At 32.7% G+C, this 18,103-nt stretch overlaps 4 protein-coding genes across 4 annotated transcripts; 3 read left to right on the top strand and 1 right to left on the bottom strand.

The window, feature by feature from the left end:
• The first annotated feature begins 694 nt into the window (after positions 1-694).
• Positions 695-2,799, top strand: LOC132275295 (NADH dehydrogenase [ubiquinone] iron-sulfur protein 5-B-like). Its single transcript, XM_059776756.1, has 2 exons — positions 695-912; positions 2,394-2,799. The coding sequence occupies exons 1-2, from the start codon at positions 763-765 to the stop codon at positions 2,493-2,495; spliced, it is 252 nt and encodes an 83-aa protein (XP_059632739.1). The 5' UTR covers positions 695-762; the 3' UTR covers positions 2,496-2,799.
• Positions 2,800-3,238: 439 nt separating this feature from the next.
• LOC132273167 (stigma-specific STIG1-like protein 4) lies at positions 3,239-4,504 on the top strand. The gene is made up of 2 exons (XM_059774189.1): positions 3,239-3,245; positions 4,134-4,504. The coding sequence occupies exons 1-2, from the start codon at positions 3,239-3,241 to the stop codon at positions 4,502-4,504; spliced, it is 378 nt and encodes a 125-aa protein (XP_059630172.1).
• A 5,139-nt stretch (positions 4,505-9,643) lies between these two features.
• On the top strand, positions 9,644-10,428 carry LOC132275294 (uncharacterized). The gene has a single exon (XM_059776755.1). The coding sequence runs from the start codon at positions 9,819-9,821 to the stop codon at positions 10,176-10,178; it is 360 nt and encodes a 119-aa protein (XP_059632738.1). The 5' UTR covers positions 9,644-9,818; the 3' UTR covers positions 10,179-10,428.
• A 2,018-nt stretch (positions 10,429-12,446) lies between these two features.
• Positions 12,447-16,686, bottom strand: LOC132273166 (E3 ubiquitin-protein ligase IPI1-like). Its single transcript, XM_059774188.1, has 7 exons — positions 16,548-16,686; positions 15,091-15,209; positions 14,056-14,117; positions 13,502-13,527; positions 13,099-13,381; positions 12,543-12,919; positions 12,447-12,475 (listed from the first exon to the last, which is right to left on the bottom strand). Exons 1-7 carry the CDS (start codon positions 16,684-16,686, stop codon positions 12,447-12,449), a joined length of 1,035 nt encoding a protein of 344 aa, XP_059630171.1.
• Between the last annotated feature and the right edge of the window lie 1,417 nt (positions 16,687-18,103).

Raw genomic sequence — 18,103 nt, 5'->3', positions numbered from 1 at the left:
TTTATATATATTTTAACTTTTAAATACATTATATATAATATTTAAACTATAATTATTATTTTTTTTTCATCTTCTTTTGTTAAATCTTAACTTATTGTATGTTAACATTTAGGAGAATTAATTTTCTAAAAATTTATTTGCAATTTATTAAAATTCTACCAAAAAGTCTTTAAACTTTTTCTTGTTTAAGAGTAATTTAATCTAAAATTAATTCAAGATTATATTAAATTTTCGGTGTAAGGATTAGATATATGAGCAATCCAAATTAACCCGAACTTTTTATCCTGAATCTAAGCCCAAGTTACAAGCCCAAATTTAAAAGTAGAAGATGGGTTGGGCTTGGGTTAAATAGTTAAGGTTAATGATAGGGTTAGAGTTGGGCTTGGGTTTAGCATTACTTATGATAGGTTGGGTTCAAATTATATCTCAAATCTGCCCAACTTGCCCTATTTGTAGCTGTACAGCTCAGTTGAGAATTATACAAACCAAGCAAGCCCTAAAATTCTCAATTTCGAGTGAAAGGGGTAAATGTTCATTTGGGCCAACAGAGGTTGACTGCAAACTGGGCCACGAACTCCGTTTCTCGGTGCCCTTGTCCGATAGAGGATTATGTATTTGGGCCGAAATCTTTTGGGTTGGGCCAATGTGCTCGAAGCATAACCAATGTTTTTGATGCTGGCTCAAAAAAGGTCCATGCTCGGACCAACCAACCAGCCGGCTGTCTTCTTCAGAAAGTGTCTGGAGAGAGAGAGAGAGAGAGAAATGGCGTCGGGTTGGGGGATAACAGGGAACAAAGGCAGGTGTTATGACTTCTGGATTGATTTCAGTGAGTGTATGTCCCGTTGCAGAGAGCCCAAAGACTGCGGTCTTCTCCGCGAAGACTATCTCGAGTGCCTTCACCATTCCAAAGAGGTAAAACCTCATTTCTCTCTCTCTCTCTCTCTATATATGTATACATGTATCTATGCACACAAAAATAGACACGAGCACGCACGCACATATCAAAGCACACATTTAGACAGATATATGATTTAATTGTATGCCAATGATACATAGATCTGACATGTTAATTTAGGGAATTTAGGCCTTCTTGGGTGTTACATTTTGAAATTGATAGTCCTAGAGTAGTTATGATGGTAGAATCGTTAACCTATTAGAGGCAGATATATTGTTGTTTCTAATATTTGATCAGATGATGTAGAAGAACTATAAGTTTTGGGGTGTATGGATGTGGGTTATATGCAGTGGATAACCTTCAACGTTTGATCAAGATATAAATCATGTGTTGAGCCACCCAGTTGAGTCTTGAGACTAGATTGCGACACTTCAGAATTCAGATTTCAATTAGATTAATAAATGTGTCAAAATTGATGTAGAGATTTATGGAAGGATGAAAAGGAAAAGGAAAAGGAAAATCTAAGAGAGAAGGGCCAACAATGCTTATGACGGAAGGTTATTGGTATACACCTAACCAACTTGAACTGAAAATTTAAGGGTATTCGGTCTCCTCCTTTGAAGTGGAATGGCGTTTTTGAAGTAAAAAATTATCACCTGAAATTGATTCATTGAGGACATTTTTAACCATAAGTTATTAATATCTTTGTTCCAATTCGACTGATTTTCTTGTAATATTTTCTTTCTGAATGTTATTTGTTTGTTACCTTTCAATTCTTTCCACTTTATGTTCTGGTGGGCTTTTCTTGTTTTTTCATTTTTAAACGCTTTGATTGAAGTCTATATTAGTACTCAGATGGTTTGTGATATATTCACCTGTGTTCACTTTACAAGCTTTAACCTATTATCTTCTTCTGTACAAACAATTTTTGTTTTATTCATGACACTCTTAAGTCTTAAATGTTCCTTTTGTAAATAAATAAATATTTGCTATAGCTAAATCAAATGCTTTTGCGAATTTTAGGAGTGCGTACACTGGATATACATAACGAGTGTAATCAAAATGTCAAACGCCTATTAGGATTCAGGATTTGCTATTCATTGACCTTCAGTCCAATCATTATCCATATCCAAGAATTTGATCTTATTGTAGATGACTTTCATTTATGTAGTAATTCCTGCTTGCCCCCTAACCTGTGTTGATGAACTTAGTTGCTAAATTCCAAAACTTAAGGAGTTATATCAAATTGGTGATTCCATATGGACTGTGGAGTTTGCAATGTGGTTGCTTGAGACCTTGTATAACAGTACATTGTAACTGATAATTGTTTCATTATAACTATGTATTGCTTTAATTATAAAGTTCATATGGTGTTCAGGATAGTCAACTTATTAAATTTGTAATTTATTAATATTCTGTCTTATTACTGTAGGAAACTATTATATCTCATTCTCATTGTTTGGGGAATAATTTTTCTTTGTTATATTGATTTATGCAGTTCCAACGAAGGAATCGAGTATATAAAGAGGAGCAGCGTCAAATAAGAGCAGCTACTCGAAAGGCCAAGGGGGAAGATGGAGAAAATGTTCATCATCTCTAGTGTTTTAGCCATAACCTTGTGGAGTCCGCAAATAATGATTAAGTTGCCCAGTCTCATTTTGATGGGAATTTGGTAATATTTTAATTTCAATCTCTTTTCGTTGTTTTCAGAATGAGTGAACGCCTTTGGCTTGAGCAAAATGGCATGATATTGTCAATCTCTACTTCCATCAGGACATCAATGCATAAGGTTTCTTATGAAATTTCCTTTTGGCCTTCTAATTGCTTCTCATATTTGTATCATTTACTGGAAGTTGAGTCTTACCCTCTCTGCTTGATTGTCAATTTTAGTTATATTATTGATATATTGCATCTTGGGTAAAATCTCTCAGGATTTCCTTTGTTTGACTGCAATGGTGATAAAGCACGTAGTTCTTTGTACTTAATGTATTGCTAGGAAGGAGCAACAGGAGACTGCATTTTTTAGTGAATAGGACTGGTGTGTTTGTTTTTCACTCATTGGAGGGAGTATCTGGTACCACATTAGAAAAAAATTATAATCAAACGACGTCCGTAGTAAAACAGAAAAAAGAAAGAACGGATACATATGAGGTTTAAAACTGATGCTGCTATGCACTAAAACAGTACCATATCTTCCCCCCCTCCCCTCTTCCTTGGATCAATAACTTCCTTGTTTCTTTTTCTTTTTTTCTCTCTCTTTGTGCTTGTATGGATTGTGGTTCACAACTCATATATAACCACCCAATAAATGATTTAAATAGAAAGAGGAGGTAGGAAAGCAAAATGACTGGTAAATTGAAGTTGAGCGCATTCATAGTTGATTCCATAATCTAATCTATTTGGCTTGGAAGGGCATTTGTGGAAAAAATAACTGTGCAGGAATTTGTTTAATAATTCAGGATGAAATGACCAATTTTATTACTCTGTATACAGTTCCATATAAGAGATAGGATCCCTTAGTAGTTTTTTGAACTGGGAGATCTATTGTGGTGAACTATCTTAATCTGATTATGCTAATATGTGTTTGTTCCAATCATGGAAGTGACAGTCTAGTAGCAACTCAAGCAGATGAGTCATGAAAACTTGACTATAAAGTACTCCAGATGTTATGCCTAAAAACCTATTCCCGGACGCCAAACTTGGTTGTTGACACACTAGAAATTTTTAACGATCCATTTGCAATCATCTGAGAGATATGGTCATCTTTTTATGGTTATAATATTCTCACTTCTAAGCTACCATTGTTAGAAAAATGAGTGGTTAGAAGATTCTCATTGACTTGTAGAGAGAAAAAAAAACAGAAGAAACATAGTCATTCAGAGTTTCCTTTATATTTTATGTGATAAAGTCATATTCATGTCTGTTTCATGTATCTGCTCATGAATAATCTGCAACATATTAGGTCGACCTACTACGTAATGGAAGTGTTCTAAATTTTACACATTTGACAAAGGTTCCCTGCTGAGATAAATAATTAGATAGAAATTATAAGTATTCTAATCAGGTTCCCTCTGCAGATAATCCTTCTTATTCCTTAACCACACAAACGCCCATGTCAAGTCTTCTCAGATCATTTCCATGCTTTGTGCATACTATATTTCAGAGAATGCTAGTTGCTTTTCCTTTATCAGAGCCACTTCTTGTCAATTTTGGCCCTTCATCCTATTTCTCTTAATAGGATCTCATGGGCTTGCTGCAGCCCAAAAGGGTGTGCAGGATTCTGGCAATCCAACACACTTCAACTTTTTCCGTTCTGCTTTACGGGGAAGGCAAAGGGTTTTGTGGTGTGCCAATGACCCAACTGTGTGCTTGGATCGTGAGAAGAACCCTTGGGGAGGTAGCACTTGTTGTTATCAAAGGTTTTGCAAGGACACCATGAGTGACCCGAACCACTGCGGGGCATGTGGTAAGACTTGTGCTTATGGTTTTGTTTGCTGTAATGGAAACTGTGTTGATATTCAAAATGATGCTCGGAACTGTGGTGCTTGTTTTGAGGAATGTCCGGGGCAAAGTAGGTGCTTCTATGCAATGTGTGATTACGGTGGGTGATTGATCTGTACAAGTCCTTGAATAATTTTTACAAATGCATTATGCTTAATTGTTCAGTCTGGCATTTATATTTGTTTGCTTCCTTGTGAATGACTACTGGCTAATTCTTTTCTTTGATCTACTAACTTCTGTAGAAAATAACCATTCCTTTAGCAACGCGTTGTATTGCTTACCATTTGACTAATTCTTGGAATATGATAAAGTACGATGAATAACAAAGAAACAAATTGAAAAGGTTTTTAAGGATCATGCATTGTTATGGTTAGCAATTAGCATAGCCAGATTTTTTGATTTCATCATCTGACTGTCCATTCTATATTAGGATATAATAGTATAGTATATCATCTATGTAAACTCGATTAGTAAAATCCATGTTTGTGCTTGTGTTTATAATTTATCCTCCAGGCCAGCCAATAAATGTGTGTGTATTTATATATGTATAAACCCAGGACTGTGTGTGAAATGAGTTGTTGACATTGACATATGGTACATTTGGGGACAAGCCCCTGGACGTTTCCATGTTTTACATACAGAAATAGGCAACAGAACCAAGTCAGCTATGAGTGTATTGACAATGACTATGCAACTGCATATGACCGTAATCTTCACTGGACTTTAGCTTCACCAAGCGCGCATGAGTCACGATGCTGAACTCTCATTATATATATATATATATATATATTTGTAGCAGCTTATAGTTGTTGGCTGGATTACCAAAGTTTGAATATAATTTTCACAGAAACTATCTTCCATTGGGCCTGCTTCATTGCACTGATTTAATTAAACAATGTTAAAAGTGTAGAAGTGAATTAATTTTTTTAATATTTTGAATATCCCGGGTGATTGTGTGCATATGCAATGATTAGTCTCGACTCATATGAGTTGTGCAGACCTAATCAAGAAAAAGAACTACTTTTGCTCGTAAAGAAGGCCTCCATTTAAAACAATGCTTTCTGCCAAATTTTATACCAGAATTTGTCTTACAGTCCATGGAAGTGCCCATCTTGCCCTACATCTTGCCCTACCATATTTAACATTATAATCGGATTAATGGGTTATATTATTGTTTTTATTATTATTATTTTTGGGGTGTGATATTCCTTGTGATTGATTCACTTTGTTTCTCAATCTAGGTCCAAAACTGGCAGGTGACAGGGTGGGTGTGGATCAATATATTAAAGTAATTCATATTCTTAGAGGTGTTAATGAAGTTAATGGAAAAACGATATACAATGTGGCCTACTGCATGTGGTGGTGGGATCCAATTGTCTCACAGGTTTTTTTTTTTTTTTTCCTTCCATGCATATCCCTACGCCACTATTAGAAAGTCAACCTACAATATTTTAGATTTTTAAATCTGGTCTGCTTCTCCAATGGATTTTAAGTTTAATTAGATCAAGAATTACCGTCTAATCTTTCTTATACTCGTAAAATACTATTCAACTCAATAAGATAATATCTCATTTATTTGAGATAGGGTATATGAACTCTACATCATTATTATCTTTATCTAAGTCATACTTTCACACCGACATTTTTTAGTGAAAAGTGTTCAGCTCTTCAAGCGGGTGTGTTTGTGTTCAAATCTCTTTCCCCAAATTTGACATTTTTAGTGAAAAGCATTCAACTCTTCAAGCTAGTGTGTCCGTGTTCGAATCTTTACCCAAATTTGACAGGAAGGAAAAAAAAAAAAAATCGTAATTTTACCATTCATAACGTACGTGGTTGTTATGTAAATGATGTAAAATTATTCATTTAACACAAAATGAAATGATACAGAAAAAGTAAGGAATTGCAATAAATTTTAGTGCCACCCCCCAAAATGGGGTGATGTATTTATTTGGAAGTTTGGACCACCATCAATTGTTAAGAGTTGCATAAATAATGAAGATGCACGGAAAAGGTAAGCATCACTAGAACATCAAGTGGGCGTTGAGCTATCACCTAAAGTGAGGAATTTTGATGGGATGAGAGTGAGCATGGCCATCTGATGAGTTCTACACTTTCCCTTATTGTGCCTTGAAGATGTAGACCGATCAACAAACATCATTTAATTTTTATTTCATTTCATTTCATTTTTCAACACGCTCTTAATTGAGAAAATTCAATTGGGTACGTAACATATGCAATTAATTTTGTCACAAAGTCGTGTTTCGTACATGGCACTGCGATATATATGTTTATCAAGTGCTCTTTTTCAACTGCTTTTAATTGATGGAAGCACTTAATCCAGCAAGCAATTGTGAAATTTATTACTTCGTATCTTGCAACTATGTGGAAGTCAGGAACAGTAGAAATTAATATGTTCTTCTTTTTTTTTTATACACGAAATCGGTATAACAAAATTAACCATATACACATTAGTAGCTAAGAGATAAAGCGCAAATGCAATATTTTTTTGGCCATAGTTAAATACTTTTTTATGGGCATGACTTATTTTTGTTAATTTATTTTATTTCAAAAGAATATAGCTCTTGCTTAAAAAGAAAAATATGGTCAGTAACCTAAAAGTAAGAAGGGTTAGCAAAAAGATGTATAAAAATTTTAAAATAAAAGAAAGAAAGAAAGAAAGAAAAAATAATAAAAAATAATAGAAAAGAAGGGGAAAAAAGTGAACCGAAAGATCAAATTTGTTAGGACTATTTTCTCCCTTTTACCAGGATTGATTAGTTTAAAAAGTGTATCTAAATAAATCTTGTAATTATAAAAAGGAGACAGAGGGTCCCAATTGCACTCAAATCTCCCAAACTTGGGCTTTTTAATTTTATTTTTATATTTTTGGCTCCCACGTGACTTGACACCTACAAGTCAAAAGAAAAATGATTGGCTAATAAAAAATTAGTGGTTAAAAAGAGGATAGATGGTGCAAAGTTCAAACACAATTTATGAACATTGAGGCTCTATTTGTTTTGATATAAAATATTTTTTTTAAAAAATTGTCGATATTTGATAAAGGTTTACGTCGAGATTGAAGTCGAATTCATCAGACAGAAAATTGATGAATAAGTTATTTTTATTAAATTTTAATATATTTTTTCTTCATAAATATTTTACGACAACTAAATATAAATAAATAAAAAATTATATATATTTTTAAAAAAAATATTTTACGTCTAAATAAACGAAATCTTAAAACAAACCCAATCACTCATAGTAACACCTCAGTAAGCCAATTTTATTTGGAACATTGAAAATAAATATGCTTGACAGTCATTTCTATGTCGTACTGTCTTTTGCTAGTGTCTGGATAACATCTTACATGGACCATTACGTTGGTACGAAAAATAGGTGTATTTCCTTTATTGACTAAAGCCACCTAACTTTTTTTTTTTTTTCTCACAAATCTACAATATTACCATATGAATCACAATAGCCGTGTAGGGTTACTTGTAATTTCATTTTAAGGAAGCAAAATACTTTTTTTTTTAAGTTAAAATATATATATATTTTTTATTTTTTGATATTTGACAAAGATATGTTCTAGATTGAGTTCAACTTGTAAAAAATTAATGAATAAATTATTTTTATTAGGTTTAATATTTTTTTATAAATAATTTATGACAATTAAATACAAAAAAATAAAAAATATTTTTTAAAAAATATTTTACAAACAAATAAACAAACTAAGAAGAGAAAATGTTTGGAGCACTGAATAATAGTGAAGCTTTAGCATCTTTTGTTATTACAATATGAATTTACGTGTTATCATGTGATTGCAGAGATCATACCTCATCGTTTACTTTACGAAGTTGAGAAACTATTAATATTAGACCATAAGGCCTTGGTGATAAAAATTAACACGAGATAAAATTTTAATAGATTTTTCCATTTTGATATAAATTATTAATGTGATTGAAAAATCAAATATATAATTTGAAAAATATGAAGAAAAAAGTTCAAATAAACTCAGCTAGCTCAATCTAGGAAGATGCATTTTCGTACTCGAGATTCACATGGGCAAACACTTCTCCCGTAAGAATTGACTTCATGAGTCGTGAAAATCCTCGGATACGCATACGCGGCTCAAGAGAACTTTCATGTCTACCTTCTGGAGACTTCCTTGATGGTTCAAACACCAAATTAAGTGACACTAACCCTTTAGCTACCCTTAAATTTCGAGCAAGTGTAATTAATCCATCCATGTATATGTACTTTATAATAAATATAATATGCTCCGTATAATATGAAATTGTTAAAATAAAAAGATAAATGTTAGTTCTTGTTGCTTGTTTGTTGCCTATATATTGTTATCCTTTGAATAACGTAAATTTTGCCTACTCTATTCATTATCGAACAACTAAGTATTGGTGGCTTATAATAAATTAGGGTTTTGCTATTCTAACTAAATAACTTATTCCAATTGTTAGAGAAAATATATAAAAATCGAGGGTCTTTTGACATGCGGTATCACTTTTAGGTTGTGTTCGGCTGTGTGAAATTGTAGTTTTGGAATTAAAATTTATGAAATTAGAGAAAATTTTAGTTCAATTTTGTTAATTTTTTTCTCCAATTTTCAATTTTCAATTTTCAAAACTCCAATGAACATAGTCAATGAAAATTTTATATTTTCTTTAATAATAAAAAGGGGAAGTTTTTGAGAGAAATAACTCAATAAGGATGTACTTTTCATTGAGAGAGGGTATTGTATATTTCCCCAATTATTGAACAACTTGAACCTCTAGGTTCATTGTTATTCCATCAATAATAATTTTTTCATTTAGTTCACATCCTTAGTTGTTGAATGGAGAATCAAATTGTAAGTTTATTAATTAATTACCGAACACTTTTAACATGTATAATTTTTATGTTGTGTTTGGCAGCACATAATTTGAAATTGAAATAGAGATAATTTAATTCAAGTTCAATTGAATTAGTGCTTCCAAACATGATATTACTAACGTTGAAGTCGAGAAGTTAAAATCAATTTTAAGAATATAAAAAGTTAGATAAGCCCAAAATTTATCGAAGGCATTAACCACTGGACTATTAATTATTAGACTATCGAGACATCTACAATTATAAGAATAAATGTCGGCTAAATATTAAAAAAAGTAAATATATATATACACACACATATGTACATGTAAATTTGGGAAGAAAATAAAGAGTTTGGAAAAAAAAAAAAAAAAAACTACAGTAGTACACATTATTCAAACAAAGCGCGTCCCACAAGACCTTTTTAAAGACACATCAACCCATCTATCATTTACTCCACTAAACAAACAGAAAGATAAAAGAGAAAAAAGCAAAGAAAAGAAAGAGAAGCAGAGCGCAACCCCAACACCACAAATCGCACACATTCACTAGACCAAAAATGTACGAAGAACGCCGAGGCGCCGCTCCCTACGGCATCCTACTGGCGGCAGCAGCGGTGGCTGTGGTGGCTGTCCCATTACTCCTCGGTGACCAGGGCGAAGCCGTAACCGAATTCATCGCCGAGCTCCTAAGCCCGGTGGGGCTCCTCCTCCTCCCCATCGTCCTTCTCCTCGTCATCCAGTTCCTCTCCTCCGACAGCGGATCCGTTGTCTCCGGCATCTTCTCAACCGGCGAACCCGATAGCATCCACCGGGTCAGCGGGTCACCCGTCGGCGTGGCTCTACTCCTCGTCCTCGTACTTTTCCTTCTCTACAACCGGTTCTCCATCTTCGGTGGCGATGACGATTCCGGCGAATAATGGGTGTGCTGTTGACCGTTCTGTCTTCTTTCTTTCTTTCATTCTCATTAGTTTACGTATGTCTGGTGGGTATAGAGTGGTACGTAGGTAGAGAGTCCATGATTTAACATGATGGTGATTGTAATTTACACAAATGCCCCTGCTCATTTAGGGCATTTTGTTTTAACTTCAGTTGCAGATATGTTGGAGGCTAATGTTGTCTCTTTGTGTTTCTAACAAAGTAAATAGTGACACTTTGGTTTTTTAATAATTTAATCCATCATTTCACAAAAATGTGATTTTATTTATCCTATGATCCCACTGTATTTTATCTTAAGGTCAGATCACTTTTTAATTTTAAAAAATTATTATATAATTTTAGATCATATGCGTAATTATATATCATATTTTTTATTAGCACAGACATGCAAGTTGCTACTGTTTAAAAAGAATATTTCTTTTGAGACAGGAAGTAGTGGAAAAGAAAGTTGGATATTTTAAGGGTATTGTCGTCATTGAGAATAGTGGATGGTGATATATTTCGTTCCCTTCCATAATAATAATCCTTTTTAAAGTTTTAATTATTTAAATGGTGTTGTTGGGGGTATTTTAATCTTTTTACATTTATAACGCGGTGAATGTGGAACTTCAGATCTGGTGGTCTTCCACCTTAAGAACCGTCGGTGGCCGTCTCGCTCTCTGGGAATTTCTGTGTCGCTTCGTCTTGTCGTTTGTTGAGTTTTGTTTGTGTGGCTTCTCACGATCTTATTGTGCATGCACGTGGCTAGTAGTACTGTTCTCTTAATTCTGATATCTTTTTATTTATCATATGAATTTTAAATTTTAATTTAATTTTAAAAAAATTGGTACTGTGTCCAATTAATATTTGCAGAGTCCAAGATGGTTTGAGTCTATATACAGCTCACAAGCTGACATGCGGGAGAATCTTTCACTCGCAAACCCTCCCCAGCTCCTCCTGACATGGATATTCTCAAATAATGCAGCAAACCTTACTGCCACGTGTCATAAATTTTGGACAGAGGTCTACGCTCTACACCTATATTTTGAATGTTACGTATATGTACCACAAATTAGGGCTGCAATCGGACGGATTCAACCCAAATCAAATCCTAGTTCAAAACTACACCTATATTTTGAATGTTACGTATATGTACCACAAATTAGGGCTGCAATCGGACGGATTCAACCCAAATCAAATCCTAGTTCGAAATTTTTTGAATTTAGGTTGAAATTTCAAAATGCAATTAGTTATTGTATCGGGCAACCAGGGTACATCACAAGTTACTAAACCCAATGAAACCGGATTTGAATTATAAAACTGGAGTGTTTGATGTATTCGGCTCCACTTGAAATAATATAATGATTGGGTGCTTTGAGAACTTTGGCTAATTTCTGAGTAATAATTAATTTAATTTAATTTGGTTAACGTATAAATTTTTTTTGGAAATAGCATTCAGAATTTATATTGTAAATGTTGATTATTCTTATAATTCAATTTTAACCCAAAAAATAAAAAAGAGAAATAAAAATTTACTACAAGGATAATGGACCCATTTTAACATCAGAAAAATTACATAGCCTCTAATAAGATTGAATTTTGAAATAAATTTAGCCCAAGTTGATAGCCCAAAACCAAAGAGCCCGAATTCAACCCAAACTTGAAAAATTGGGGAAGGGATGGAAATGATAAAAAAATAAAATGTGTGCAGATGTAAAATGGTGGATTCAAACATCTTGTGCAATGTACGGTGTTGTATAGCATAGCAGTGGACAGATGAAGTCAAAGCAACACCACACTGAACCCTCCAACCATTATTTTGTTAGTGGCACACCTTATAATGCCACTAACAAATAATGTATGCTTGGCTACATTACTCTTATCCACCGGCAAAATTGTACCAAAATAAATGTTGGTATGAGTCGGTATTTTGTCTATTGAAGTAAAGTAACAATTACTAATCTGTTCTACTAATCTGTTCTGATGTAGGAGCAGAATTGGTATGATAGATTTCTAACAAGGCAAAGTAAGATTTAGCCAAACAGTCTCAAATCCGCCCCGTTACCATTCCTACACTGAACCCTCCAAACATTATTTTGTTAGTGGCATGCCTTAAATTGCCACTAACAATTAATGTATGCTAGGCTACATTACCCCTTTTATCACCTGCAACACTGCACCAAATTAAATAAATGGTGAAGCACAATTGAAGTAATCATCAAAGTACCAAACCATACACTATTTATAATCAAACCATCTCTCTATAGTTTTCAAGGACCATCAAAAAGCCCAGCAAAGCCTAATTAACAGTTTCACAGTCATTTATACTTCTTGAGTGATTCAAATAAATTGATACATTTTAATACCAGAACCATCTGTTTGATTGTCTGGTGGCATGCTCTCAAGTGTATGCCCCTGCTGCTGCATACCATGATCAGGCCCGGCACTCGATCCTCGAGGCAGTAGCACTTCATTCGGTGCATTATTAGTATAAGGCTCCGACGAAGGAAACATAGGGGAACCACTTGCGTGCACAGGTGATGCCGGTAAAGGCCTTGTCGGATTGATGAACCTTGGATTGTTGGAGCCCCTCCTGCGCCTCAACATGGAAGCAAGTACCGGTGGCGACGGAAAGTTTGATTGGAGTACATCACTAGGAATCCCAAACCTATTTTGAGGTGGAACGTTATAAGGTAAACCGGAAGAAGTGTCGGTAGAACCCCAAGCTCCAGCAGGAGCAGACCTATTACCACCAGGTTCATTCAAGGACAACATAATGACATATATTGAATAGGAAAAAATGTAACACAACTCTCAAGTTGAATGAAGAAAATAAGTCTTTAAATTATATGGACCTCACATTGTATGAAATTATATATAGGGGCAACTAACTTAGCATATTTCAGATTTATTGAAGCTTACCGGTGATTGTGTATGACGGGTTGTGCAGAGGACGCCGGACTTGGTGCCGTGTAAGAAAATGTCCCTGAAAGCTCTAAAATTGGAGGAGGATTCAAGGGCTGATTGGCAGCTGTTATATTTGAAGGGAATGGGGCTTGTGGGATCCAACTCTGCTGGTGAAGTTGAATTCCGTTGACGGAAGAGGGCATCTGATACCCTGTAGCCATTTGGTGGCCAATCCAAGGATACACTAGAGGATTGGAAGCACCAGCAAATATGTTCAATACATCTTCAGTTATCGCATCTGTATAATTAAAAAATAATTTTCCTAATAATTTGTAACAAGGCATTTATGTAAATTATTTGCGGGAAAAAAAAAAAATATATATATATATATATATAATGATGGAAACAAGAAATTTACTTGCGGTTCTGATAATGATCCCTTCCCTGAAACATACAGAACAACAATGTCAGATAAATGAGGTTATTGGATATACTTCAAAATAACCACTTCAAATTAAGTTGTTGCAACACCATTTGGATTCAAGAATGGATAATGGACGTGATCTAATGCAGCATTTTTGCCCAACGTACAGTCATGCACACTCTTTTCTTAAAAAATCTCTATTTCTCTTGTATCAATGCTAAAGTAAATTGAGAGTTTTTATGTCTCAACATTGAGTGTGGTAGCACGTGCAAATATTCCGGGGATATTGTATACTTTCTCCTTATTTGGATTGCACGGTGGATAATGGACATGATCTCCCTATTGTTTGAGTTCTAGGATAAATAATGGACGTGGTCTAACAATCCCTGTTATTTGGATTCTAGGATAGATAATGGACGTGAAGAAATTGAAAAATAATTTAATTAAGTTTTGATTAATTGATATGATTTATTGTGAATCACTGTCCAAATTCAGCCATTGTTTTAGAATAATAATAAAAGGAAGGAGCAGGTGAGAAATGATGTTACCCCGAAGTTGGAGGAGCTCCTGAGTATCCATTGAATGGGCACCACTCAGTTTCAGGCGAATTCTGTAATGCAAAATTAATCAAACCAGGAAGAAATAATGTTTTGAGGAAACAAATGAAAGAAATTATTGATATAGTAGCATGACAAGAAAATATGAGAGATGAATTGAAGCCTAGGTACTATATGAAGTATAAAATTGCAATTAAAGAATGGAAAATTATCTTAAAACTAAAAAAGATAACCGAAAAAAACACCCCCGACGAATATTCAATCAGACAAGTGTCTAGTTGGATCTCACAAAATGCATCTAAGGGTGGGAAATCATTTGGTGATTTCCTTCTATTATAGTAACATCACTCTTGAAAAATATTACGTCTATGAAGATCAACTAGAGCCTTGATACCGGAATAAAACACCATTGCAACTCAAATACATAAATGAATATAAGCACTAGTTTCTCTCATAAAAACCTCTAGCTTTCAAATATTTTTAGCCATACACAACCAATTGTTGCACTTAACCACATGGACATTGACATCGATCTCTCTATTTTTTGCACACACAATAAGAGATTGGGAGATTTATGAAAAAGTTAATCTTGTGAGAAATTATTACATGGTCTCGATCAATCACAATTCAACACGTAAATAAATATGTCAACTTTTTTTATTTGCGTGTCAAATTGTAATTGATAAAGACCATTTAGTCCCGGACTATATACAAAGTTCATCAATCTTCTTTTTTTTTTTTTGTTTTTTGTTTTTTGAACGTCGAAACAATATATATATAAACATTTTCCATGAAAAGGCACCATATATATAGTGAAATCTTGTGTTTATATATTCGGTGCCTTTTCATGGAAAATGTTGCATAACATGTAGACTATACCTGTGGCTTATGTGCTAGCATATTTGTAATTGCATAGATGTTAATTAATATATACTATTCACTCAACAATTTACAATATGTCATGACTTTTTGTTCGACATGAAAAAAAAAAATTAATAATAATAATAGAACACACAAAGGGTTTACCATGTCATCTGGATAAAGATCGTCGTCATCTGCATAATCAATGCTTTGATCCATACCTCCGGTAGCATATAGCCATTCCCCATTTTCAATTACCCGACAGTTTGGGCACTGCATTGCCCCTTTAATGTTGAACTCAGAGCCAATGCAGTCTGCCAGAAATTATATATATATATATATAAGATTTGTCCAAGCATTAGTAAACCATATGGGAGTACAAAATAATATATATTTGATTAGAGGATGTCAATAGTAACTTACAAAAAAAGAAGAAAAAGAATGGTGACAATATTAAATAGAAGACAGTGAATGAGAAATGGTTAATTACACCTTTATAAAGAAACATTGAGGTAAAAAATTCTGATAGGGACTAAGACAACCTTGGAACCTAAGAAGAAGAAGGAGAATCCTAAGACAACTAAACATAAATGCATTATGCTACTAGACTTATAGCTCGAAGAATCGAAATGGTTGAACTGTTAAATTTATAAAAGATCAGTATATTTTTGTTTATAAATAAAATTCTAATGTAAATCATCTTGAGGTTTTTACAAATTTCAGTTTCAAATGGAAATCATCTTTCAAAAAATTTGCATTACAAAGTTAGATACTAAACTTGAACTATGATTTTATGTGATAAAAAATAGCTCATGTCCAATCTAGTATGTGTGTGCTAAAACTACAAAAATAAAAGAATTCGAGATTACAAAAATTGATTCTTGAAGATCTAACCCTTTTGTCAAACTCTTTCATATAAAATTAATAAATGCTCATCTTAGATATTTGAAATTAATAACATGTAAAATCTTTTCCTAATACGTCCATAGAAAAATTAACGGACCCTTGTTTAGATTTCATAATAATAAAATTGAGAAATCTACACTAGATATAACGGAATATATGAGAAGGAAAATGTTTCTCTCACCGAATTAAATGCTTCGAATAACTTCTAACTATGAGATGCCCTATAATACAAGTTTCAAAATAGTTACCCCAATCAGCCATTCTTTATCATTGAAGCACTTAAATCTTCATCACAAACCCAACTAAATTCATCAAAATAGCTACTACCAAACTCTTAAAAAGAAACAAGATAACTTGATTTCTAAATCTCAAAAACCACCTTTGTTAACTTCAGATCTTCCATAGATCTATGGTAATCCCAACACATTAATTAATCTTGTAAAATAAAGAATAAATCAAAAATGAGGAAATAATAAAATGCAAAACAGAAGGAGAAAATAAGAAATTATTAACAAAGAAAAATAAGATATAATATAGGGTTTTAGGCCAAAAGAGAAAATCCATATATATAAATCTCAAGTGGATTTTCAACCAAGTACAGATTATAAACAGTATATGTGCTGCAAGTGAAAATAAACGTATCTATATGCTTATATATTGTATTAATTATGTGTATGGATGTATAGTTAAATTTGAAAAAGTGAAATGTCACATACCAAGATGAAAAAGATGACCACATTGAAGCCTTGCTGTTGACCTCCCATGGTTATCAACTACAACCTCTAGGCAGATAGAGCACTGAGGAGCAGCAGATGAAGTGTCGATAGATGACGAAGATGATGATCTTTGAGCCATGACAATGAGAAATAAATAAATAATAAAAAGAAAAAGAAAAGAAAATGAAGAGATCAATACTAATCTCTCTCAAAAACCTAGATTTTTTTTCTTCCAAAATTAACTTAGAATTGATTGTTGAGAACAAACAAAATGAAGAGAATATATGCTGACTTTTTTTTTCCCCCTATATATATATATATATATATTATATATATAGACACTGGAGAGTATATACAGATACAAAAATATATATATATACACTGACATGCTATATATGCAGACACTGCCTTATGGACAATGGGCCATTGCGAATTCTATATAAGGAAAGACTTTCAAATATGAATTAATGTCGTGTTATTGTCCGTGTCACTTGCTAACTTGTTTATTTGATATTTGATATTTGATATTTTTAAATAAATTAAAGGGTAAAGTTCAAAAAACTCCTTTCAACTATGTCTAAATTTGCAAATAACCCTCCTGAACTTTGTTTTGTACATAAAACCACCCCCTAAACTATCACATTTAGTTTCCAAATGCCCCTTTGTCTTACATATTTTTCATTAAATGACCATAATACCCTTTCTTATTGAATTACACTTGACATATTTTTCTTGATAAAATAAATTATGAAAAAAATTCATACTAATTTGATGAAATATTCTCCATTAAATTTACATAAGTTTGTCTTTAATTTTAAATTAATTATTTAAATAAAAATCTTAAATAGAAAATTTTGAAACAATTTAAATAATTTCTTAATTTTCATGAATATATTGCATTAAAAAGAAGATATTTTTTATTTACGTAATTTATTAATTTTTCATGAATATTGTTTGAAAAAGAAGATATTTTTTTATACTAATTTTTTTTTAAAGTGAGTATAATAAATTTTATTATAATAAGTTAATCATTTTAAAAAATGATAGCTACAATTTTTTTTTTTTTCCATTTTTATAATCAATTGATACTAATTATAAAATTAAGGTAAATGATATAATTAATATTCAAATAAGAGAAAATATAATAAAAATATGATTTAATAAGAAATGACAAATTTAATAACAAAGGGTAAAATAGTCTTTTGTGATGGAGAGCAATCTTTAGTTCAGGGGGGTTAGTTGCAAAAAGCCAATAATTCAGGGGAGTTTTTTGCACTTTACCCTAAATTAAAATTTGACCTACCTTCCCAAATATATATATCTATATATGTGTAATATTTAATTTTTAAATAGCCAAATATATATTTTAGTTAATTTCCTTTTGACTAATTTCGCACTATCCCTATTAAAAAAAAAAATGATGTGTAAAGTATTTGGGGGGTAAAGGGTGTGGATAACATTTTATCCTAAAAATGTGGGTAAAGTGCAAAAAAACCCCTTCAACTATGTCTAAATTTGCAAATAACCCCCCTGAACTTTGTTTTGTGCATAAAACG

Source organism: Cornus florida, unplaced genomic scaffold (assembly GCF_030987335.1).
Source record: "Cornus florida cultivar Cherokee Brave unplaced genomic scaffold, ASM3098733v1 CherokeeBrave_3.0.0_Hap2_Chr09, whole genome shotgun sequence".
NCBI lineage: Eukaryota > Viridiplantae > Streptophyta > Magnoliopsida > Cornales > Cornaceae > Cornus > Cornus florida.
Note: the sequence above shows the minus strand (reverse complement) of the source record. Positions and strands in the feature narration are given on the sequence as shown.